The sequence below is a fragment of the Canis aureus genome, chromosome 35 (assembly GCF_053574225.1).
Source record: "Canis aureus isolate CA01 chromosome 35, VMU_Caureus_v.1.0, whole genome shotgun sequence".
Taxonomy (NCBI): domain Eukaryota; kingdom Metazoa; phylum Chordata; class Mammalia; order Carnivora; family Canidae; genus Canis; species Canis aureus.
This window is the reverse complement of record NC_135645.1, coordinates 3,441,304-3,465,938: the sequence shown is the minus strand read 5'-3', so window position 1 is coordinate 3,465,938 and position 24,635 is coordinate 3,441,304. Positions and strand designations below refer to the sequence as shown.

Here is a 24,635-nt window from a genome sequence, read left to right as displayed (position 1 = left end):
TTGCCCTGCCGCTAGGAAGGGTTGGTGGGGGGACTTGGTTCAGGGGCAAAACTGCCCCAGGGATTTAAGTTTCAAATTGTTTTGCTGGTAATGGCAAATGGAGGCCTGTCCTCTTTCTCCAAAGGAAGCTCAGAGTCCCCTGAAGCTTCTTGTGCACCACGGACTCCTGGTTTCTAGACTCTCGGGGGAAGGAATGAGAAATGATGTGATCTGGGTCTTGGCTGTGAGAAGTCCAACCACTCGCTGATCTGAACCAGCGATTCTCAAAATCTGCTGCACATTCCAGTCACCTGGGGGGCTTAAGCAATCCTTTTTAAATTAAATTTTATTTTTTTATTCATCAGAGACAGAGAGAGAGAGAGAGAGAGAAGCAGAGACACAGGCAGAGGGAGAAGCAGGCTCCATGCAGGGAGCCCGACGTGGGACTCGATTCCGGGTCTCCAGGATCACGCCCTGGGCTGCAGGCGGCCTAAACTGCTGAGCCCCCCGGGGCTGCCCGACTTAAGCAATCCTGATGCTCAGGCTGCCCTCGGCCAAGGAGGGCTCTGTGATGGGGCCCGGGCACCAGAGTTTTAAACCCTGTCAGGCGACTCCGATGGACAGCTGAGCCCTGCTGTTGGCAGGGCCTTGCCCCCAGGGCTGACCTCAGAACCTTCAGTCTAGGGAGAGACCAGCAGAATAACACGGACACGTTCCCCTCCTGCCTTAGGGCTGTGATGGGAGGATGCCTCTGTCCAGGTTGGAGGGGCCCCTGTGCGAGGGACCGCCCCTCACCTACAAATATGGCTTTGTTGAGCTATAACTGACACACCATAAACTGTACATATTTGAAGTGTAGACACTGACAAGGTTCGATGGGCCCGGGAAGCCCTTACCACGTGATGAACCAGACTCTTCCAGACCAAGCTGGGAGAGTCCGTTTTACATTGCTGTTCTGCAATCATTTAATATTCCACGCTGGGCCTTGTGCTGGGGAGAAGAAAACACAGACTCACCGTGCACCTGCTTTCCTGGGGGAAGTGGCCTCGGGATGCCCGGGATGCCCGTGGGATGTGAAGGAGGCATGTCCCTGCTGAGGAGTGCTGTGGGGGGAGGGAGAGCATTAGGGAAAGCTGGTCAGAGGGGATGATAGTTTAGTTGATCAAGACAGTTGGAGGTGATTATTAGATGGTTGAAGGAACAGGGCCTTTTTAAGAAATATATTTTATTTACTTATCTATTTGAGAGAGAGGGAGAGGGAGAGCGGGAGCAGAGAGGGCTAGGGGCAGAGGGAGAGAGAAACAGACTCCCTGCCTTGCAAACCCCCCACCCCAATGTGGGGCTGGATCTCAGGACCCCAGGATCATGACCTGAGCCAAAGGAAGATGCTTAATCAAGTCACCCAGGCACCCCCTCCCTTTTTTAAAAAAAGATTTTAGGAAAAGGGCATTCCCAGTGCAGGGAACAGCATGAGTGGACAAATGGAGGTACGAAGAGGAGGTGTGTTTGCGGAGCAGCAGGTGTGACCAGTGTTCCTGCTGGGGGGTGGAGCGGTGCGAGGGGCGAAGTAGTCAGAGCTGGACTGGTTGGTGACAGCAGCCCGGTGACCAGGGGTGATGAGCCACAGGAGTCTGCTTCAGTTCTGTGAGCTTTATCCTCTCAGTGGAGAACCCCTGAAAGTCATAAAAGGGAGCGTGGTGATCAGATTCGCATCGCGGGAAGTTCATTCCAACCGCCCTCCAAGGTTCCAGGACAATCAGCCTGGAAGACTTCTGCAAAGTTCCCAGTGAGCAGAAACAAATGAATTGTGGGTCATATTATGCAAGAATTGGAAGTTTGAATGTGAAAGCCATTTTCAAAAACATTACAAATATGCATATTTACGGCATTCTTCTTATTTAAACAGTAGCAATGAAAGTCTCTAAAAATGGATGATCCTCTGGTTCATGAAGCCTGGAGTTTATATGGCCCAGGACATTCGAGAAGTGGTGGAAACCGGCATGCTGTGGTGCAGCAGGCCACAAGGATGGTGGGACTCTCTAGAAGAGGTTCAAACAGCCTACTTCTAAAATGAATCCAGAATCGTCTTCAAGCGTAAAGGAGGTAACATGCAGGTAAGAGATAGTCTGTGAGGACACATCACAAGGTTAACCAATTTTAAGTTACATCTACATTAATTCTGCTGCTGTTTGCTGATTAATGGCTAGTGTCTTTACAGGTTTTTTTTTTTTTTTTAAAGATTTTATTAATTTATTCATGAGAGACACAGAGAGAGAGAGAGAGAGAGGCAGAGACACAGGCAGAGGGAGAAGCAGGCTCCATGCAGGGAGCCCGACGTGGGACTCGATTCCTGGTCTCCAGGATCAGGACCTGGGTCGAAGGCAGGTGCTAGACCGCTGAGCCACCCAGGCTGCCTGGTATTTTTTTTTTTTTTCTTTACAGGTATTAGTAGCTCAAAAGGGCGTTTCTTTTATCCCATTTACCCCCTAGCCTTAAGAAGGCAAGAGTAAACACGAATGGTGTCAGTGAGGATGCTTTCAGCTCCAAAAATAGAAATAACTACTCACAGTGGACCAACAGTAAAGTCCAATGCTTCAGGCATGGTCTGATCGGAGTTCCTGCTCCATTTTTCCATGGTTCTCTTAGCTCTGCCCTCCTCTACCTGTGAGCTCAGGAAAAACCAAGCAGTCTGAGACCTCACATCCCTAAGCCCACTTTGCTAAGTGAACAAAGAATTTCTCTTTCTCCAAGCATCCTACTGAAATTTAGGCTTTAGGGGCGCCTGGATGGCTCAGCAGTTGAGCATCTGCCTTCAGCTCTGGTCATGATCCTGGAGTCCCGGGATGGAGTCCCACATCAGGGTCCCTGCTCGGTGGGGAGTCTGCTTCTCCCTCTGCTCCTCACCCTGCTCATGCTCTCTCTCTTTCAAGGAAATAAATAAAATCTTTTAAAAATGAATAAATAAATGCAATCTAGGCTTTATCTTAATTGCATTCATTTATGCCACGTGGTCACTGAATCAATCACTGGCAGGGGGGTTGGGGTTCCACCGATTGGGTTGGGCCAAGCAAGATCCATCCTGGGAGCTGGGGGTCAGATTGGTCCCACCCAAAATGTTTGGGGAAGCAGCCAAAAATATCTATTACATGATTTAAAAATTACCCTGGATGATCTAACAGCCCCTAATGAGGACTGCAGATATCACTCAATCTGGTTTGCCACGTGTTATGTTTGCTATTGAAAGTGAGACTGGGCGGGGCACCTGGGTGGCTCAGTAGTCGAGCATCCGCTTTTCGCTCAGGTCATGATCCCAGGGTGCTGGGATGAAGTCTCACATCAGGTTCCCCACAAGGAGCCTGCTTCTCCCTCTGCCTGTCTCTGCCTCTCTCTCTGTGTCTCCCATGAATAAATATATATAATCATAAGAAAGAAAGAAAGAAAGAAAGAAAGAAAGAAAGAAAGAAAGAAAGAAAGAAAGAAAGAAAAAAAGAAGAAAGAAAAAGAAAAAGAAAAAAAAGAAAAAGAAAAAAGAAAAAGAAAAAATAAAGAAAGAAGAAAGAAAGAAAAAGAAAGAAAGAAAGAAAGAAAAGAAAAGAAAAGAAAAGAAAAGAAAGAAAAGAAAAGAAAAGAAAAGAAAATAAAAGAAAAGAAAAGAAAAGAAAAGAAAGAGAGAGACTAAGGGAGTCTGGGTGACTCAACAGGTTGAGTGTCTGACTCTTGATTTTGGCTCAGGTCATGGTTTCAGGGCCGTGAGAGTGAGCCCTATATCGGTTCCGAGCCCTACGTCAGGGCTGTGCTGGGGGGCGGGGGAGGGAGTCTGCTTGAGATTCTCTCTCTCTCCCTCTGCCTCTCCCTGCCTCTTAAAAAAAAAAAAAGGATAAATCTTTCAAATTAAAAAAAAATTTCTTAAATAAAAAGAAAGAAAGAGACTCCCTGCTATGTGCATCACCCAAGGCCCCAAACACAAGGAAGGACACCACCTACCAAAGACACTTTATTTGTTACCTCTTATAGTTAGTTAATAGTCAAGAACAAATAATAGTAACAACAAATAAAAATAACTTGCAAGGGGACCAGATAGGAGACACAAACAAGGGCCCTATTAACACAACAGAAGGCGCGTGCGGGAGGTGGCTGCGTGTGCAGCGCCACAGGGAGAGCGGAGTCCTCCATGAGGTCGCTGGAATCTGCATCACAAGGAGGCTGGGCATCTGGATCCAGGACCCAGGCTCCCTCTTTCACCATCCACCAAACAGAATCTGCAGCTTCAAAGTGCCTTCCAGCTCTGGCTTCTGGGGTTTCAGCTTCACACTTCCTTAGGCTCCAGCTTGTGGGCAGAACATGAATTGGAGGAAAGGTCTGTTGGCTCCTGGAGGAGGGGATCCAGGGACGAGGGTGGATGCAGCGTGCATTCTCCTGCGCTCCTCCTCCTGCCTACCTTCCTTCGGCCTCTATTCCTCTCACTCTTGGTTTTACCGTTTTTTTCTCCCTACCTCCACCAACCTACTGGCATTTCAAAAACTCTAGAACGTACTTCATGGTGGACAGTTCTAGTCTGGGCCTTCGAAGGCACATCAAAAAGATCCTGCGTTCCTGGTCACTTCTCCCCAAAAAGCTGAGGGACGTGTTTTTTTCTGTCTCCTTGGTGTGAGGCACCCAGGGCAAGCGTGATGAAATGCCTACTCTGGACAGAAGGAGCATCCTATTTTAACTTGGTCAAGAATTAACCTGAGAACCTTACAAGATGGTATTTCTTTCCATGCCCTGGGGCCTACACAGCTGATGCGGAAGAGTCTCAGAATGAGGTCGTGGATCTGTAGGCTATCAGCTCAAAGCAACATTCTCCCAGGCGTCCACAATCTTGGGGGGCTTTCCTCTAGATTGGGAGTGGTTATTGTTGCCCTGCCAGGACCAAAAAAAAAAAAAAAAAAAAAAAAAAAAAAACCACCAAATACCTAACCATTGTACTGATTGGACAAAATCAACTGTCTTACAAGTGCTTATAGCATCTATGTGCATTTAATTCCGTAGGTACTTAGCAAACAAGCTGCATGCATTGCAAGTAGTCACAACTTCCATCCAGAGAGGCTGGGTGCTGGGTGGCAGATGAATACCAAAGGCCAGATCTTCCCGGCTGCTCACTTCTCCATTAGTCTTTTAAACACTCAAAAGGAAAGTTCATACATTGGGTTGAGGGCCATGGATAGGCCCCAATTTTTACCATTCTAGACGAAAAAAGAGAGAAAGAGAGGAGGGGGGCAGGAAAAAAAAACACCTCTTAGAAGCAGTGCAAAAGAAATACAGGAGAAAAATTAAAGGATTACGGACATTACTTCAAATAACATTATTTGAACTATTTGAACACTGTTTTTCAGATTAGAACAGTCACTGCTCTAGGTTCTCTCCCCATTATTAGCTTATTTAGTTTTCATCCTACCAGGTAGGCTTTGTTTTGTCCATTTCACAGATGAGAAAACGAACCCAGAGAGGTCAAGGAAGTTGTCAAAGATCACACAGCTAACACGAGCACCAGAAAGGGCAAGACTTCAAACCTGGGTCTGGCTCTAAATCCCGTGTTCACTCTACCTCTAAGGGTTTCTCTCTAGAGATTATGCTGGATGGGGATCCCTGGGTGGCTCAGTGGTTTGGCGCCTGCCAAACTGCTGTGCCACCCAGGAATCCCCCTCAAAGCTGCTTCTTAAAGATTCATTCAGCCCACACCAAGCAACGGCAGCACGATCCCCAATACAAATCTAATGAATATAGGCCATGCTCCTTGAAAGTCTTCCCAAGGGAAATAAAATAGCCCTAGCCTAACTTGCTTTATCTCCATAGAAACTGATCAGGTTATGCCTTGAGGTCTGGGGGGGTGGGGGTGGGGGTGGGGTGGGGTGGGGTGGGCGGGGGGAGAGATTTGCCTTGACATGGGCAGCCTGGAAGGAAGGGACAGAACCATGTTTACTTCCAGCACTTCTTCCCAGGCCTGACCTCGGTCCTAGGTCCTCAAACAGCCTGGGAATTGCCATCACGACGACTAGAGTCATATCCATACAAGTTCATAATGTAAAGGGACCTTAAGGGCATCTCAACTGATTTTCTTTTTATAGCTGAGGAAACAGAAGGCCAGGGAAATGAAGTGATGCGTCTAAAGTCACATAGATGGTCAGTGTTAGGGACCAAGTGATGGGCATTTAACAATAGGAGGGAGCAAAAAACCAAAACCAAAACCAAAACAACAGGAGGGAGCATCCTCTAATCTTTCTCTTTTTATTGGAAAACAGAAACCAAAAAGGCTGCCGCCAGGATATTTCACTCCAAAGACCACTGACTCACCTAGTAGTCGGGACGGGGCATGCTTCTGTGGTTTGCGTAGGGATTCTGTGGCTGACCGGGGATATTGGCCCTGACTTTAGGGAAGATGCTCCCATCTGCTCCTAGATTGCTGAAGCCTGTCGTCTGCTGTAGTCGCAGATTCTGAAAGTCGTTCTCAATCAAGTTCTGTTCTTCAATATACTTGTCTTTGTTCTTTGACCTATAAATGGTAAGGAGATTTAGGATCAGACGATGGCAGAAAGTTCCTCGAAGCAAACGTTGATATTCTTTTCTTAAAAATGTTTAAAAAAAAATGTTTTCAAAAAATAAATAAATAAAAATAAAAAAATAAAAATGTTTTCAAACTTTGAGAGAATTTCGGATTTACATATATTTGTATATTGCATATACATCATTTTGGTACAAACCAAAAATTACACAGGGTTTCATACGTCCCTCACCCAGATTCCCCAATTGTTAATGTTTTTGAACCATTAAGAATAAGTTCTTAGACCTGATGCCCTGCTACTCACGATACTTCACTACTTCGTTCATTATAGATTCGCTATATTATTTATTTATGTGTATATATACTATACATACATATATATATATACACACTATATATAATCTAGTCTCCTAGAAGCTCTCTCTACCCATTAAAACTAGAACGTAAACACTGATCCAACATTGCCACCCAATTCCCTTGGTCTCATGCAAATTTTGCTAATAATATCACTTTTCTTAAGTGTGCTTTTGAATTACATATGGAAATAATCATAGAAGTTAAGGAGAAAAGATATGTGACACAATGATTTTTGTTTTTTAAAGACTTTTATCTATTTGACAGAGAGCACGAGGAGCACAAGCAAGGGGAGCGGCAGGCAGAGGGAGAGGGAGAAGCAGGCTCCCCACTGGCAGGGAGCCCAGGAGGAGGCTCTATCCCGGGACCCCGGGATCATGACCTGAGCAGAAGGCAGACGCTTAACAGACTGAGCCACCCCGGCGCCCGATATAATGATTTTTGACTCAAACAAAGTCAACGTCTACAGAAGCACCTTGGTCAATAAAACCAGTTCAAGGTAGGAAGGTCTTACAAGGAGAAAAAGTATGTTGCAGGTTCTGCTGTAGCCCCTCAAGGGGCAAGCATTCAAAGCCAAAGGGAAGCACTTGGTGGTGAGGAAGGCACCTGCGACCCTTCCTTCCAGCCCACAGACCTGCCCCTGCAGTGCCTGCACTGACCCCGCCCCCCCCAGTAGGGAGTGGAGAGGCCGCATCTCTGATGCCCCCAGGGCACTCCCAGAATGAGTGGCACCTGCCGGAAATGTCATCAGGGAGGACCCGTCCACCCTGTACACCTGGTGGCCAGCCCGGCCTGCAGCAGAGGTCCCGCCCTTTGAGGGCATTCCTGCCTCACTGAGGACCGGAGGCAAGAAGCTTCATTCCCTTTGAAATGTGCAGGAAATTCTAATCCTTGATGTGTTTTCCCCAGAATCATGAACCTAGGCTGCACTGGGGGCAAAGGGGCTCTGCGGCACGGAGGAGCTGAGATGCATAGCTGTGGGGGGGAGGGGGGTCACAAGGCCCCACGAGCAGCCCCCGAGGATGCTGGGGACCCAAGACAGTGATGCAATCCTCCTGGGAGAGGAGCAGACAGCCTTGCTCCAGAACAGAATGTTCTGGCCCTCTTCCTAGAAAAGGGAAGCTCACATTCCAGCTCTCAGCTTTGCATCCTTATTAATTCAGGCTTTGAGTAAGAGTTAATATCAAACTGGAATAAAAGAAAAAAGAAGAAGCAAAATCTATTTATCCGCTCACGTTATAGTGCGAAAATACCTATTTTGCTAAAACATAAAGATAGGAGTGAAGGGCAGCCCTGGTGGGTCAGCGGTTTAGCGCCGCCTTCAGCCCAGGGCCTGATCCAGGAGACCCGGGATGGAGTCCCACGTCAGGCTCTCTGCATGGAGCCTGCTTCTCCCTCTGCCTGTGTCTCTGCCTCTCTCTCTCTCTGTGTCTCTCATGAATAAATAAATAAAATCTTTTTTTAAAAAAATAGGAGTGAAATGTTACCAACAAGCAGCTTGTTTGGACCAAAGTGCATCCCCACCTGGCACGTTTCGGATAGCTTAGAGGTAACAGTGTTCCCTGTCCCTGTTGATGGAGGGAACTTTTATCTAAATATTTGTTAAATAAACAGAAGGACTCCACTCAAGTTCTTAGGAAGAGTGCTTAAGACACCAGGCTGCACCATGGCTTGGCGGAGAGAACAAGTCACGGGGCTCAGCTGACACTGGTGCTGGGCCCACTGCCGCGGGCTCCTGGGCCGGCAGGGCCTTGTCCAGTGACCCTTGACAACATCAGTGGGATGGAAAACTGCTAACAGAGTTTTTCAGTGACATCAGAAAACGATTGCTATGTCACATTACGGTGTTAAGCAAAAAGAAACCTTCACAAATATATTTTAAAAGGTGGGGGGGACGTCTGGGTGACTCAGTCGGTTAAGCATCTGGGTTCGGCTCAGGTCATGATCCTGGGGTCCTGGGATCCAGCCCCATGTCGGGCTCCCTGCTCAGCTTGGAGTCTGCTTCTCCTTCTCCCTCTGCCCCTCCTCCTGCTTCTGCTCTTTCTCTCAAGTAAGTAAATAATAATAAAAGAAACCCTAGAAATATGTATTTTTTAACACAAAGGGTAGGGTACCTGAATGGCTTAGTTGGTTAAGCATCTGACTCTTAGTTTCAGCTTAAGTCAAGATCTCAGGGTCATGAGATCGAGCCCCAAGTCAGGCTCTGTGCTCTTGGGATTTTCTACCTCTGCCCCTCTCCACCAACCGCCCCAGCCCCCTGCACATGTTCTCTCTCTCTCACAAAAAAAAAAAAAAAAAAAAAAAAAACGAAAAACAAAAAAACAACTCCACACAAAGGATACAAAATTATGTCTATAATATCATTTAAAAGAAAAAAATATCTGGAAAGATATATGCCAGAATGTTCATTGGCTCGGGGTGGGAAGTTTTGGGAGTGATTTTTTAATTGTGCCCCTTTACACATTTCTCTGTTTTCTTCAGTAATCATCTATGGCTTATAGAAGCCAAAGCAAATTAAGGTTAAGGAAAAAAGCCAATAGTATTGGAGAAGGCTCGCCTTATGTCCCCTCTCTTGCCCCAGCACGGCTGGCTGTGGTTAGAGCCCCTGGTGCTGCTGTGCCCTGAGAACGGGACGTGTCCACCCCGTACCTTGTCAAGCAGATCAATGCGATCACCAGGCCGAGAATGAGGGCGCCGCCAATGCTGCCCACGATAGTGAGGATCAGCTGAAATTCTGTAAAGGAAAAGCCAAGGGTATGAACAGCCTCCCACAAGCAGCCCCACAGTCTACTGCTCAGGTTCGTGGGCCCCCACTGGTTTACGATGGTGAAGAAGACAGTCAGGCTCTGGGCCCCAAGCCCACCGGGGCCAGCTTGGGTGACAGGCTGGGTGAGAGGGTGGCTCAGCCCCTACAGTGCCACCCCACAACTGTGTCTGTAGAACCCAATCAGCTAAGGCTGCCTCGCCCCATGAGAGAAGGCCATAGACACAGAGGAGGCTGCGGTCGGGTAGGGCCTTCCTAGACTCCGGGGGAGCTGCGATCTCCATCGAGGGGCGCGTCCCTTCCTGACTTCTGTGGCCTTTGCCCCCCACCATGCCTTGCTGATAAGGAAGGGAACTAGGCTGGAGTGAAATTTGTCACTTAACAGGGGCTTAAGAGAGTCCGCGAGGGGAGAGCCCATGGCTACCCACTCTCCTCCTCCACGTCTGCTGCACGACAACGTGGCTGTGAGGTGGCCTGTGAGTAGAGCACCCACGGCAGATCTCACACACACGGTACGGAAGGGAAAAAAGGAAAATGTCTCACGAATAACTTCTTATATCGATTACGTGGCGAAAAACACGTGTGATATGTTAAGCAAAATAAAAATCAAAAAATTAAAATTGAAATCAAGGTCACTTATTTCTAAGAAGTTCACTTAGAATTTTTAAAACTGAAAAAAAAAAGAGAAAAAAATAATAATTTTTAAAACTGGGGACGCCTGGGTGGCTCAGTGGTTGAGCACCTGCCTTGGGCCCAGGGCGTGATCCTGGAATCCCAAGATCAAGTCCCACGTCGGGCTCCCTGCGTGGAGCCTGCTTCCCCCTCTGCCTGTGTCTCTGCCTCTCTCTCTCTCTGTGTCTCTCATGAGTAAATAAATAAAATCTTTTTAAAAAATTTTTTTAACTGGAAATTAAATATGAAGCTCACATCACATTTCTATTGGACAGTGCTGCTCTAGAGCCCTGCCTCTGCTTCGTGACTGCCAACACAGGCCACCTCCAGCTTCAATTCATGGGGGCATAGGCCGCGTCTGGGGAAGACCACAAAGGCCATTTGGTCCGAACCTCTCATTTTGTAGGTGTGGATGCTGAAAGCCGGGAAGGAATAAAAGACTTAACAAATCCAGCTTTGCAGCAAAATTCGGTAGAAATTCAGAGCATTTTTTATCACTAACTTTGTGGCTGGCTGGGAGGCCAACAGTAATGTTTCCTTCATCTTGGATCACCAGTCTTTAGTTCATTACGTAAAATTTAAAATATAATATCAGGGCAGCCCAGTGGCTCAGCGGTTTAGTGCCGCCTTTAGCCCAGGGCCTGATCCTGGAGACCCAGGATCAAGTCCCACGTCAGGCTCCCTGCATGGAGCCTGCTTCTCCCTCTGCCTGTGTCTCTGCCTCTCTCTGTGTCTCTCATGAATAAATAAATAAAAATCTTTTAAAAAATAATAATAAATAAATAAAATATAATATCATCAAAAATATATGTTAATATTGTCCCAATCCGGTGGGGGTGGGGTGTGGGAGAGAATGAAGCACCTGGACTTGCAAACAACACATACAAGCTAGTAAATAGCTCTAGGACAGAAAGATTCCATATTTAAATGGTTTTTAGTTTTGCTCTCCCACGACCACGAACATTTTTGGGATATACTGGTTTTATCTTTGTAGTAACAGCAAACCCGTATTTAAGCCAATGTAGACAATGAATATAATGTTAGGATGCCCCCCTCTGGTCTGGCCGAGTCCAGAGCCCTCCCCTTGGGCTGGCTTCTGCTGTTTTCTATAACAGAGGTGCTGCTGCCCATGGCCTAAGGGCAGGCATGGGATGCCAGGACCCAGAACACAAACGGCAGGCAGGTTTTTTCGCTCTTTATGAAGGGAGCCAGAGACTCTGGAGTCCTGGGCTGAATTGTGAATGTGTTCCATATTTCTCAGAAACTTGATAACAAAGCAAAACTTAAAAAAAAAAAAAAAGGAAATTGTGTACTCACGGTCTTCACAGTTGACTCCACCGTAGCCAAATCCACACCTAAAATACAATAATGGAAACTGTAGTACAGAGTCTCTGTGGGGAGCACGCCAGAGCCCGCCCAACCGCCACGCCTTCCTCTCCTTCTTCCTTTCTTTCTACCCGCCCCTTCTTCTCCTTCTCCTCGTCCTCCTTTCTTCCTTATGCTCATGTTCTCCAGGGGAGCACCCTCCATGGAGCTCTGGAGGGCTGAGCGGGGACACAATTCCAGGGGGCCCCATTTCCCACTGACTGAACACTCCATCCTCTGAGCTTCAGGAAGATGCAGCTATTCAAGCTAAGCTGAACCCCAGAGGCATGGAGCATTGTGGGGCCCCCTCAGCTGCAAGACCACGTGGCTCTGCCACTTTTTTGCTGCCCTGTGAGCTTATTATTTACATTCTCTGCTATGGGGAAGGACTTCATTTCTGACAGTGTTGTCAGGTGACACGTATTACTTAGCACGGTTTCCAGCACACAGGGAATGTTCAACAACTGCTGATGCTGCTGACGATGATACGATGGCGCTCTCACACCTACCAACCTATGGCAGCATTACGACATCCCGGCCCTAAATCCGTTCATATGTCTATAAGTTCTATCCTTTTCTGGCTAGCTCCAGTTGTGGTAAGATTAAAAAGGAGTGATTTCTCTTACTTTTGACAGATCCCATGATCATCTTCCTTGTAGCCTGACAGGCACACGCATTCAACGCCCGTGTTGTCCTTGTTCACTAAGCATTGCCTATTGTTGTTTGCATTGCAGGTGTCAGGACACGTTGGAGCAGAAGCTTCAAAAGAGAATTTGGGAGTAATTATCAGAAACAATCTCTTCAACCCCAAAGTGATAGGTCACAGAGCACAGCGTTTAAATATTGTTTTCTCTGGGTAAAGTGAGGTGCTCCCTGGCTGTGCACATAATGGGCTCCCTGGGAAGCTGCCCATGGGCTGCCTCACCAGCTCACAGCCAAGGCTTCAGTCCAGGCCAGTGTGTCTAAAGCCCAAATCCACACTCCTCAGACTCTGGAATGCACATGCAAACAAGCAGTAGAGCTTGTATTTTGCAAATGCTAAAAGGAGAGGATGTATATAGAACATTTATAAGCAAATGGAACACTCACCAAGACACATAGGGATCTGTGGGTTAGGTCTTTCAAACCCTGGCTTGCATTTACACAGCAAACCATTGTCACACTTGTCCTGGGCATTTTCCTTTTCACAATTGAAATAATCACACAAAGATTGATCTGAGAGGCACAAACAATTAAAAAATATAGTCAGCAAAACAAAATGGATAAAGTAACTTGTGAAAGCACTCCACTCCATTGTTATAACACTTGCCTTTCTATATGTTAGGTTTTTGTTTTTTTGTGTTTTTTTGAGATTTATTCATGAGAGACACACAGAGAAAAGCAGAAACATAGGCAGAGGAGAAGCAGACTTCTTGCAGGGAGCCTGATGTGGGACTTGATCCCCAGGCCTGGGGTGATGCCCTGAGCCAAAGGCAGACCCTCAACTGCTGAGCCACCCAGGTGTCCCTGTTTAGGGAATTAACAGAGGAAAATCTGGAATAATGAAATCCAACTCCCTAATTTTCCCTTCCATGACCATTTCCTTATATTAATTCGATTCAGATTAATTCAGTCCAATGTAGTGCAATTATGTTTAAGGGCAAGATTTCTTTTTCACTTAGTTCTATGCTGGGTTCTATAAGGGACACAGTAGCTATATAACTTGCGGGCCCCATCTTTGTAGGGTTACATGTCTGAGCCCACAGAGAGTCACACTGATCAACTCACAGTCCAGACTTTAAGTACAATGGGAATTCAGGGGCTCCACTAGCTAAAGATAACACCATGGAGGAGACAGGAGGTAGGCTAGGACTTGAAGGATTAGGTAAGTTTTGAACAGTCAAAGGAGAGGTGAAGTCTGTCAAGTGGTGTAAACCAGGCATGAAAAGAAGCAAAGGACTCTTGTCAGTGAGTAGTGAAATTGTCCTTGGGCAGGGGAGAGGTGGTGTGGTGAGGCGGGAGAGGTTTGAGAAATCTTGGCCCTGCCATTTATTGGCTATGAGCTGTCGGTTCAATCATTTGATTTTTGGTGGATCCAAGTTTCCTTTGTCTATAAAATGGGGCTAATAATTCTTGTTTCACACAATTGTTGTGAGAATTGAATACGTTAATGTCAATGCAAGTGCCAACTACAGGAACCTCAACCAATAATCGTGCTTTTGTTCATTCACAGGTACAGCAGAGTTTGAATACCAGGCTAAGAATGTTGACTTTCATCCTTCAAGCCTGGGGATCCACTGGTAGATTTTGAGCAGAAGCATGAAAACAGAGAAAGCAGCCTTTTAAGAGTATTAGTCTGGAGACAGGCTGCAAGGCATAAGGAATAAAAAGATGAATCTGGAAATAGATTAGGGGGCAAGAGTAGGAGCAAGTGAAACAGATACGCGGTTACTCTCTTCTAAACAACCCACACCTGTAACCAACCTTCCTTCATCATCTGCCATTTGAAAATGCCTCCAACTAAAAGTCCAGGAAAGCAATTCGACAACTTTTAACACAGAAGAGGGAATCTGTCTTTGCAGAAGCTGGAGAGCAAGAAAAGGTGTTTTCCTCTCGCTTCCATTTGCTGGGTGTTTCATGCTCTGTGGCCATCTCTAGCTGGCATCATTTGGTCATTTGTTAATGTATCTAAGACCACACGCCTGATCTCAGCGTGGAGCGATGGCAGGAGAACTTGTCAAAAAAGAGCAATTCTCTGGGTTGAGGCCAAATGGTTTCACTTAGGCCAGAGCTCAGGGCCAAGGGCATTATGAAGGAGAGCCGAAGTGAGAGAACTGTACAGGAGACCCCAGTTTTTTTTTTTTTTTTTTTTTTGAGACCCCAGTTTTATCTTGAAGAACGCACTGGTTATTTTCAACTAGCGACCACCTGAGTGGTCAGTCTCCGTGTTGACAGAGACCCTCAGCTTCTTCACACTTGCTAGAAGTCTCATCGAGCCAAAAGACAAGACAAGGTCATGTGTTGCCTTAAGGTAGAGGTTCTGACTACATGAACTGCTATTCTGGACCAAATCCTGATCCCACGGAGAACCTGACAGGCAGACAGAAGTGACGGGTCCCTTGGAAGACAACCACCAAGTGACAGGCGAGACAAGAGTAGGACTTTGAGAGAGTAAGCTGAAATGTTCAGAAAGGGAAAGGTGTCATTTGGTGGCATGAGACTCTGGCAGATGAAAATAGTTCAAGAACATAATCTCTAGAAACATAATTCTAACAGTGCAACTGCTAATGATCCAATGAACTGTTTTTTTTTAAAGGGAAAATAAATAAATAATAAATAAATAAACAAACAAACAAATAAATAAATAAATAAATAAAAAATTTTAAAAATGGGAGAGGGGATCCCTGAGTGGCTCAGCAGTTTAGCGCCTGCCTTTGGCCCGGGCATGATCCTGGAGACCCGGAATCGAGTCCCACGTCGGGCTCCCTGCATGGAGCCTGCTTCTCCCTCTGCCTGTGTCTCTGCCTCTCTCTGTCTCATGAATAAATAAATAAAATCTTTAAAGGGTCAGGTAACTTAAGAAACTGGTATGGTTTGCACAGGAAATTCCCAGATGAGATTTATAAATAAAACATGGAAAGAAGGTCCCATAACCAAAGACAGAATATTAAAAATGTGACAGAGAAAGTCTTGAGCCCCAAATGAGCTCAGGCTTGCCACAAATCAAACCCCAAATAACAAACAAACGAAAAACCAACAACAAAGAGCAAACAGGTAAAATGGAAAGATGGGCAAACGAACGGAGGGCTGTGTGTGTGTGTGTGTGTGTGTGTGTGTGTGTGTGTGTGTGTGTTTTGCACTCGAGGCCCAAAGAAATGCCAGACCTGGCTGCCATCACGTAAATAGGTGGCACGAGAGAAACACAACTAGTTTTCTCCAGTCTCTACAGCTGGGAGATGCTATTCAGATGGAGAAGAGTTGAATGGACATTGCTAAGAGGGCCGCAGCCCAAGGAGAGGGTACAGGGCAGAGGAGCTGCCATCTTTTCCGAGAGAATGTCAAGTGTTTTATCCCAGAGCATCTACATTCAAGGAGGAGGCTCAGCATGACCAAAGAGAAGGGCAAGAGAGGCAGGGAGGGACATTGTGGCACTGTGATGAATAAATGGTTGTTGTTCCAGGCCGCTAAGCTTGGGGGTGGTTTGAAACACAGCAAAAGGGAATTGTTTCAGTCGTGCTGGGAGCTTGGAGGTCAGCCTAATGGGGAATCAGGGTCAGTAAGGCTTTCTGTGATCATTTGGAAGCTACAGTTTGGTATGAGGCCTCCTTGTCTCTCCCTTTTTCAGCTTTTCCTGTCCAGAGACCACTGGCCCATGACTACTGTCCAAAGAGAGAAGCAAAGTGGTCAGTGGATGACATGGGGGGCTGGTTGGAAAGGAGCAGAAGCAAGCAAGGGAGAAGAGGGAGGAAGAAAGAGTGGTTATCAGGAACTGGGCTCATCCTATGGATTCAATTGTCCTGCTTTTCCTGCCTCCTTCTCCCAGGGAATGGAAATGTTTACAGAAAGGTCAGCCCGCAAGCAAACTTTGAATGAAAATATTGAATGCTTACTAGAATATCCTAGAATGTTGTTTGTGTTGTTTTCAATCGCTTTTGTAACTAATTTAAGCACGGTCCCCTCATTTTCTTTTGTCGTTTCTGCGAAGATGTTTAGGACCGTTACCTCAACACCAGTACCGCCAGCACGCATCTCTAGTCTCGCTGAAGGAGGGATGCTGGAAATGAAATGAACCCGTCACTTGATGAACTGAACCGAAGGATCCACAGACCTCCCAGACCCCCCAGTCTCCCAGCTCCAGTCCTGACCCACTGTCCTATATCCACAACTGGGGCCCAAGTACGGGGGCCTGGGCTTGCAGTCAGAGGGCAAATTGATATGCCCAGAGATCTCTCTCTCTTCGATGTGTGCTCAGAGGAAATCCCTAGCTATTGGGAAAAATTGTGGACAATCCTTTGTAGGAGCTAGAAGCCTGAGGCTAACCAGAAGTAGAACAGGTAATGTCTGGAACAGTAACGTGTCACACTCTGTAGAAAATCAGGAGGAGGCCTCTTGCTGAGCTGGGAAACTTCACTTGTACTTCGAGGGACTGGGGGGTGTACATTCTTCCCTTGCAGGGAGAGCAGTCATCCACCCCACGGAGTCTGGGTCATTTCCCGAGAGGGCCGGGGGCGGGGTGGTCAGCAGGTGGCCACATGGGACACTGTAATGGGGGGGTGGGGCTGCAGGAGCCTGAGCTGAGCACCCCGTCACATCCCCAGACACCGAGCGCCTGCGATGGGCAAGACATTGTAGGAGTCTCCCTCTCTACTGGGCACTGCAGTTTGAAGCCCCAAGAATCACTGTGCCAAGTTCTAATCCAAGAGAATTAGAACTGTCCAAGAGGAATCGGGTGATACGACCCCTAAAAGAGACAGGGTTGAGGGTGGAGGTGAGAGGAAGGACTTTCAAAAACTCCTCTCTTCAACAACCGATGACTGTATGTTTTTTAGGACTCATGATCTATTTTTCCCGTTTTTTTTTTTTTTTTCCTAGATTCCATTTTGACTTTGGAATAAATATCAGAAACTTGAAAACAGCCAACCTACTTAGATGTTTACAGCCAGGTTAGTTCTTCAGAACAATTGAGGAAAAAAATCCAAGATTGGAACCAAATTCTGTTTTTAGGACCAGTCACCGCACAAGGGATCCGCCCCCCCACCAAAAAAAAATAGGCTTCAGATTCTAATTTAAAACTTACTCTAATGATTCATTGACCATAGGATTTAGAGGTGGCCATGGAAAGTACACGGCAGTGAGAAAGGAGTGTTTGATACAAGTCATTCTTTATCGGTGGAAAAATGACCAGAAATCTGTGGCACCATTTTGCAGTGGGGCTAGGAAAGAAATGCCATCCACTGTTCATTCATTCAAAGAACCTACAGGTGTACACTCCGATTTAGGGGGCAAGATATTATAATTAAGGGAAACGATGAGGGCAGCCCGGGTGGCTCAGCGGTTTAGCACCACTTTCGGCCTGAAAGGGCCTGATCCTGGAGTCCCGGGATCGAGTCCCACGTCAGGCTCCCTGCATGGAGCCTGTTTCTCCCTCCGTCTGTGTCTCTGTCTCTCTCTCTCCCTCTCTGTGTCTCGAATGAATAAATAATAAAAATATTTTTTTAAAAAAGGGAAACAATGGAACCACTGTATATCTAATGACAAAACGGCTTAGCATAAATGATCAGAGCAGTAGGCTTGGTGCTAAGAGGCCTAAAATCTAGACCCAAGATTGTCACCATCTTTCCTGGCCCAGGGCTAGTCACAGCCTCCCTGAGCCTGAGCCTCCTCCTCTGTCCAAAGAGAGATTTGAGAAATTCTGAGGATCCTTCCAATTCCAACATCGGTACAGTAGAGAAGGAGCTCAGGGGGCAGAGCAGAGAGCGTTGGGCCAGAGCTTAAGCCATGCCGTTCTAGATAACACAGGGCCCTGGTAAGCTGGTTCCAGGTGCATAAGCTGGTTCGTCTCCAGAACACTGAGCTCACAAGTAGAAGGTTGCCTCTCAATGCTCCTGGCTCCCTTTCAGTACGTCCTTAAAAAGGAAACCTACGCCACAGTGTCCAGGAACCCTCCCCACCAGACGGTCCCATGGGACCAACTCTCCATCACACTTGCAGGGGTCCCTGTTCGGGAAGGGGCATAGCCAGGCACTGCCGCGTGTTGAAACCGAGTATGTGCCAGTCACTCTGTACAGGCTGTTTTTCAAATGATACCCCACTTACTCCTCCTGAGGTTCCAGGAAAGTCAATCAGATTATCCCAGTTATGCAGATGATTTAACAAAACTTTAGGGACCTTAAAACACCTGCCCAAGCTCAAAGCTCACCACCTTTAGGAGATCTCCTCTGAATTCACAGGTATGAAGTATGTGTACCGTAGCTTATTCCACAAAGGGCTTGACAAAGCTCATCAAGACAGAGGCAAAGTAAAACCATAAAATAGAGCTACATTAGGGCTGCTTTTTCTGTACAACTCCACTCATCTTAGAACATTCTTTCCCTGGCCTGCAGCGCAAGTGTATTCACAGGCTTCAGAGGAGGCCAAGCCCGAATCACTAACTTCTTGAGAATCCTCTGCCTCTTTGGCTCCCCCCGTGGCATCCGACACTGGCCACTGCGTTGATATGCTCATTCATTGCTCGTTCTTCCAGCAACAAGAGCTCACTCCTGGCCTTTCGGTGGCCAGTGGCCGGGTGTATGATTGGGATATTCTTCTCTCCCTCACTTCCCCACCCCCATGAGAAGAGCTGACCGTGAGCCGTTCAATCCTCTTCCTGGCCCCTGGAATGCACATTCTAGAGGTTGACCAGCCGCGGTTTGTAGCCAAGGAACGAAACCAAGCAAACAGATCCCAGGTGATAGATACCCTGGGCCAGAGGTACAGGTTGCCGAGGAGCCAATCACAGACAGCATCTTGCCACCCCAAGCTACAGCCGGCCCCGGGCCCATGCAGCCGGGTCCGAGTGCCCGGGGAGCAGAGCCCTGTGCGTGCTCAGACTGACCGCCTCTTCTTGGGACCTGCCACTGGAGGGCATTAGTGCCGCGCAGAGAACTCAAGAGGACACGGAGGTGAGGGAACCCACACCTGCCTCCAAAGTATCCCATGGGTCCCCGCAAACTTACCTTACTCCATCAATTACGGTCTGTCCATAATCAGGATTGCGAAATGCGCCCCCAAACTGTGGAGGAGGAAACCAGATTTAATAACAAACACAAAGAGGGGAGAAACGTGATACTAGAAGCTTTCACGCCAACACATTTCTAACCTCATCTGTATAAATATCATGTGGTTCATTGCAGCAATTTGCCCCTTACATGTGCTCAAACACCTTCTGATAATTTTTGTTCTAAAATAATAAGATTGGGCAGCCCCGGTGGCGCAGCGGTTTAGCGCCTGCCTTCGGCCCAGGTCGTGACCCCGGGGTCCTGGGATCAAGTCCCACGTGGGGCTCCCTGCATGGAGCTTGCTTCTCCCTCTGCCTGTGTCTCTGCCTCTCTGTGTCTCTCATGAATAAATAAATAAAATCTTTTAAAAACATAAAAATAAAATAAAATAATAAGATTGACATGTCCGAGCTATCTAGAAGAAAGACTCCGAAGGCACCCAGCCAAATCAACAGTCGGCCTTTTAAAAATGAGGTGAAAAAAAAATAATAATAAAATAAAATAAAATAAAAATAAAATAAAAATGAGGTGAGTGAGACTTATTACGTTTTTTTTTTTCTCCTTAAAACTAAACTTTCAGAAACATTGGCTGGATGTCCTCTCTAAGTACTTTCAGACCTAATATCTGTGGTTCCAGAATGCAGATTTCCGTCCCTTTTCATGTTGACACATTCACTTGCAATAATCAAAATGAAGTGAAACTGGGGCGCCTGGGGGGGCTCAGGGCTTGAGCATCTGCCTCCGGCCCAGGGTGTGACCCCGGGTCCCGGGATCGAGTCCCACGTCGGGCTCCCTGCATGGAGCCTACCTCTCCCTCGGCCTGTTGTCTCTGCCCCTCTCTCTCCCTGTGTCTCTCATGAATACATAAATTTTTAAAAAAACAAAATGACGCAAAGCTATTGTTCATTTTGACATTTTTAACAGTGGGGGGGGGCGGGGAGAAAAGTAACAGTCATTAATTCAAATGGAGTTCCTTTACCAAACATCAAAAAAAGAAGCCAGGCTACTATAGAAATGTATACAAGTTTGATCGTAGAGAGGAAAACAGTTTTTTTTTTTCTCTTCCATTCTATGAATATCATTTTGTCTTAAAACATCATATTTCCAAGTCCATTTGAAAATACTGTAGGGGTGCCTGGGTGTTCAGTTGATTAAGTGTCCGATTCTTGATCTCAGCTCAGGTCTTCATCTCAGGGTCATGAGTTCGAGACCTATGTTGGGCTCCATGCTGGGCAAGGCTACTTAAAAAAAAAAATCTAGTAGCTTTTGTATCAATGGGTATGGTATGGTTGGAGCAAGCTTCTTCTTCTTCTTTTTTTTAAAGATTTTATTTATTTATTTATTCATGAGACCTACACATACACACAGAGAGACACAGGCAGAGGGAGAAGCAGGCTCCATGCAGGGAGCCCATGTGGGACTCGATCCCGGGACCCCAGGATCACGCCCTGGGCTGAAGGCAGGTGCTCAACCACTGAGCCACCCAGGCATCTTGGAGCAAGCTTCTGAAGGCCCCCCGCCATGCTGGGTATTACCCATTTAGGTACAGGACCATGGGGAGGCCCAGGGGTCCCAGAGGAGGGGCCTGGGTGACCGGACACCAATTTACCAACCAGTAAGGGTGCCTTTCACTGTTTCAGCGACTGGGATAGCTGTACCTGCATGTGCCACCTGAATACCAGTCCTACATGCTGCAAGAAAGTGTTAGAATGAAGAATCCTCGTATAGGAAGAATGATTGGAAAATACTTACAAATTCAATAACTTTATTATGGAGTTGTTGATAGGCCAGAGAATTTTCATCTCCCAAACCAGATACTTCTGATACTTCTACTTTAATTGTCCCAGGGAATACCTTTCCTGAAATGCAAACAGAATCTTTTTATAATATTTAATGTAAAGAGGGTTAGTTTCCATTTTGTTTAAAAGACAGACTATTCTTAAATTCTATATACAAGGATATTTCAGGAAGTCTGGAAAGACAAAAAAAAATGTGACCCCCAAATCTCACCCAACCCAACACAATCATTTTTGTTTTGGTGTATTTCTCTTAGCAATTTTTTTCCACGGATAGTTTATATCGTTATGATTCTATGAGTCTTCTTTAAGTATTGTTATGTGATAAGCATTTTTTTAAATAATTACCTAGTCTTCATAACTATTAATTTGTTTGTTTTTTAAAGTAGGCTCCACGCCCAATGTGGGGCTTGAACTCAAGACCCTGAGATCAAGAGTCACATGCTCTAGTGATTGAGCCAGCCAGGCACCCTCCCCATTATTATTATTTTTTTCATAACTACTATTTTTAAAGGCTGCATAAGACCCTATGAAATATATGTTATCTTCATTGATAGTCATTTTTTGGCTTTCGTGCTATTGATTACTTACAAGGAAAGAAAGGTTTGCAGCAAACATCTTTATGCACAAAACTTTCTATATTTGGGGTCCTTTACCTAGAGTGTATCCCCAGAAATGAGATTATGAGTGCTGAGATAGGAACATCTGGTTTGGCTTCTGGAATATCTCTAATCCCTGTGATTCTTCTAGTTGCCACTGAGATAAAAGCAGGAGATTTTTCTCTGCTTAGCTGATCTTTGTTGCCTATAACTTATCCTCTACCTGTATCTACTATTCTGGAGGCTACTTTTGACACTGTTCTCATTTTCTATTCCACTTTAGGTCTGAAATGCAGCTCCTCGGGGTTCATCCCTCATAACTCACCTTTTTTGCATGTGGAGGAGTTATAGTAATATCCAAAGAAGCACAGGCAAAAGTAGGTACTGTTCAGGCTAACACAGGAAGAATCACCTTTACAGGGAGCTCCTTGGCAAGGACTGCTGGGGCCTGAGGGAGAGGAAAATGGGATTAAAAATGCACAGCATGACAACAGATGACACCCAGAAACATACCTTAACAACTTCCTGCCTCCCTCCTGGGCACTTTCTCTTCCTTGGTTGTGCTACTCCATGGCCCACCCTTGGAAGAGGCATAAGCTTATGGGCTGTGCTGAAATTCTGGGGCCCAGTGCTTGTCGACAGTAAAGGCAGAGGTTGGCGGGCAAGAGTCTGCTCAGAGACGGCAATCACCTAGTTTCATCTTTAGCATCTCTGGATCTCAAGGATCCCCCAGAACCTTGATGTCTGGGCCTCTACCACTAGGTAGGGTTTCCCAGGACCATTCGAAAGAGAGCATCCTATTTTCTAGAGAAGCATGAAGAGCTGTCTTATGGGGAGGGACAGGCACGAAGTCCCTCCCCCGCCCCCGTCAAAGAAACCAGGTATTCTGTTTGGGTTAGCGTACAAGGCATACAGACGTGTGAAGACAGGAAGGTCATGGTACGGGGACCCTGCAGATGAGCTCAGTGAAGATCCTCAGAGGAAGTGATGAGGGCACACTGCACCCCCGGCTTTCTGAGAGGACGACCTCAATGGATGTGACAGTTATACTGCAATGGTTTCTACGCCACTGGCTGGTGCCCTCAGACCAGGGAGGGTGCAGGTGCAGGAGCACCTTTCCTCTCTCTAGAGAGGTGGTAGGAATGGGGAGTGGAGTTGGGTCAGAGGGAAATGAAATGGTTGTTTTGGCTGGCCCTTTTCTCCATCTCTGTCAAATGAAATGATTCTGAGCTCTGATTTCAGAAAAGATTTGAATGACTGATCCAGATGTGTTAATATTCTCAGGAAACTATAGGTATGGGCAGCCCAGGTGGCCCAGGGGTTTAGTGCTGCCTTCAGCCCAGGGCGTGATCCTGGAGCCCCGGGATCGAGTCCCATGTCGGGCTCCCTGCATGGAGCCTGCTTCTCCCTCTGCCTGTGTCTCTGTCTCTCTGTGTGTCTCATGAATAAATGGATAAAATCTTAGAAAAAAAAAAAAAAAGGAACTATAGGTAGAAGTTGCTGATTTTTTAAAAAGCTACATACAAGGTACAATGTGTAGAGCATCTTCTCTTTTGTGATAAAAAGGACAGAGTACGCCCAAACAGACGAAAATGTATGTTTGTATTTGCACAAATTCCTCTGGAGAAAGATATATGAGAAATTGGCCATAGAAATTGCCTCTGGAGAAGAAAACAGAGGTCTGGGTCCTCAGGGTTTAGGATAGGAGGGATATTTAGTTCTTACTGCATATACTTTTGTCCTGTTTAAGCTTTTTTTCTTTCATAACTGTGGGCCTAATTTACTTTTATTAAAAAATAAAAAATAGGGGGCATCTGGGTGGCTCCATCTGTTAAGCATCTGCCTTCAGCTCAGGTCATGATCCTGGAGTCCTGAGATTGAGTCCCACATGGCATTGGGCTCCCTGCTCAACCAGGAGCCTGCTTCTCCCTCTTCCTCTCCCACTCTCCCTCCCCTGGCTTGTGCGCTCTCTCGCTCCCTCTCAAATAAATAAAATATTTTTTAATTAATTAAATAAATAGGGGGTGCCTCAGTGGCTCCACTGGTTAAGCATCTGTCTTTGGCTCAGGTCATGATCCCAGGGTCCCAGGATCGAGTCCCATCTTGGGCTCCCTGCTCATCAAGGAGCCTGCTTTTCTCTCTCCCCCTGCCCTTCCTCTCCTCTCATGCTCTCTCTCAAATAAATAAAATAAATAAAAAATAAAAGAGTGCTGATGAGGATATGGAGTAATAGGAGCTCTCATACTGGAGAGAAATACAAAGTGGTGCAGCCACTTGGGAAGACAGTTTGGCAGTTTCTTACAAAATTAAACATACTCTTACCATATGATCCAGCAAGCACACTCCTTGGTATTTACCCAAAGGAGCTGAAAACATGTCCACTCAAAAACCTACATAGAGGGGCACCTGGGTGGCTCAGGTGAACGTCTGCCTTTGGCTCAGGTTGTGATCCCAGGATTCCGGGATCGAGTCCCACATCAGGCTCCTCATTTTGGAGCCTGCTTCTCCGTCTCTGCCTCTCTCTCTCTGTGTGTCTCTCATGAATAAATAAAATCTTTAAAACAAAGAGCTGCTCTAAAAAATAAGGTGTATTAAAAATTTTTTTTCGAGAGTTAAAAGAAAAAAAAAAAAAAGGAAGCCTTCCTGGGATGAAAGCGAGGATTGCGCAGTATCTCATAAACAACAGTAGGGCCACCCCTCTAATAAGGCACGAGTTAATATCCTAAGTAAAATAAAAGGGGTTTTTAAAAAGCCTCAGTTGCATTGCCAGGGTGATTTGGAAAATGCTAGGGAAGAAACTGAGTCAACTCCACTCAGGATACACCAGAC

The 24,635-nt window shown here is 46.3% G+C and overlaps 1 protein-coding gene across 5 annotated transcripts in view; it reads right to left on the bottom strand.

The window, feature by feature from the left end:
* Positions 1-1,186: 1,186 nt before the first annotated feature.
* Positions 1,187-24,635, bottom strand: part of MUC13 (mucin 13, cell surface associated) — a 33,319-nt gene continuing 9,870 nt past the window's right edge. For 4 of the 5 annotated variants that reach the window (XM_077884618.1, XM_077884620.1, XM_077884621.1 and 1 more), the window contains 10 exons: positions 22,132-22,254; positions 21,164-21,270; positions 19,370-19,425; positions 16,265-16,428; positions 12,765-12,890; positions 12,302-12,434; positions 11,628-11,665; positions 9,524-9,608; positions 6,313-6,511; positions 3,961-5,204 (listed from right to left, as the gene is read on the bottom strand). In XM_077884618.1, the coding sequence (XP_077740744.1) occupies positions 6,313-6,511; positions 9,524-9,608; positions 11,628-11,665; positions 12,302-12,434; positions 12,765-12,890; positions 16,265-16,428; positions 19,370-19,425; positions 21,164-21,270; positions 22,132-22,254 (1,031 nt within the window). In that variant the 3' untranslated portion in view covers positions 3,961-5,204. Of the gene's footprint in view, positions 1,653-3,960; positions 5,205-6,312; positions 6,512-9,523; positions 9,609-11,627; positions 11,666-12,301; positions 12,435-12,764; positions 12,891-16,264; positions 16,429-19,369; positions 19,426-21,163; positions 21,271-22,131; positions 22,255-24,635 lie in introns of those variants that run through there. The other variant, XM_077884619.1, reaches the window with a different exon arrangement.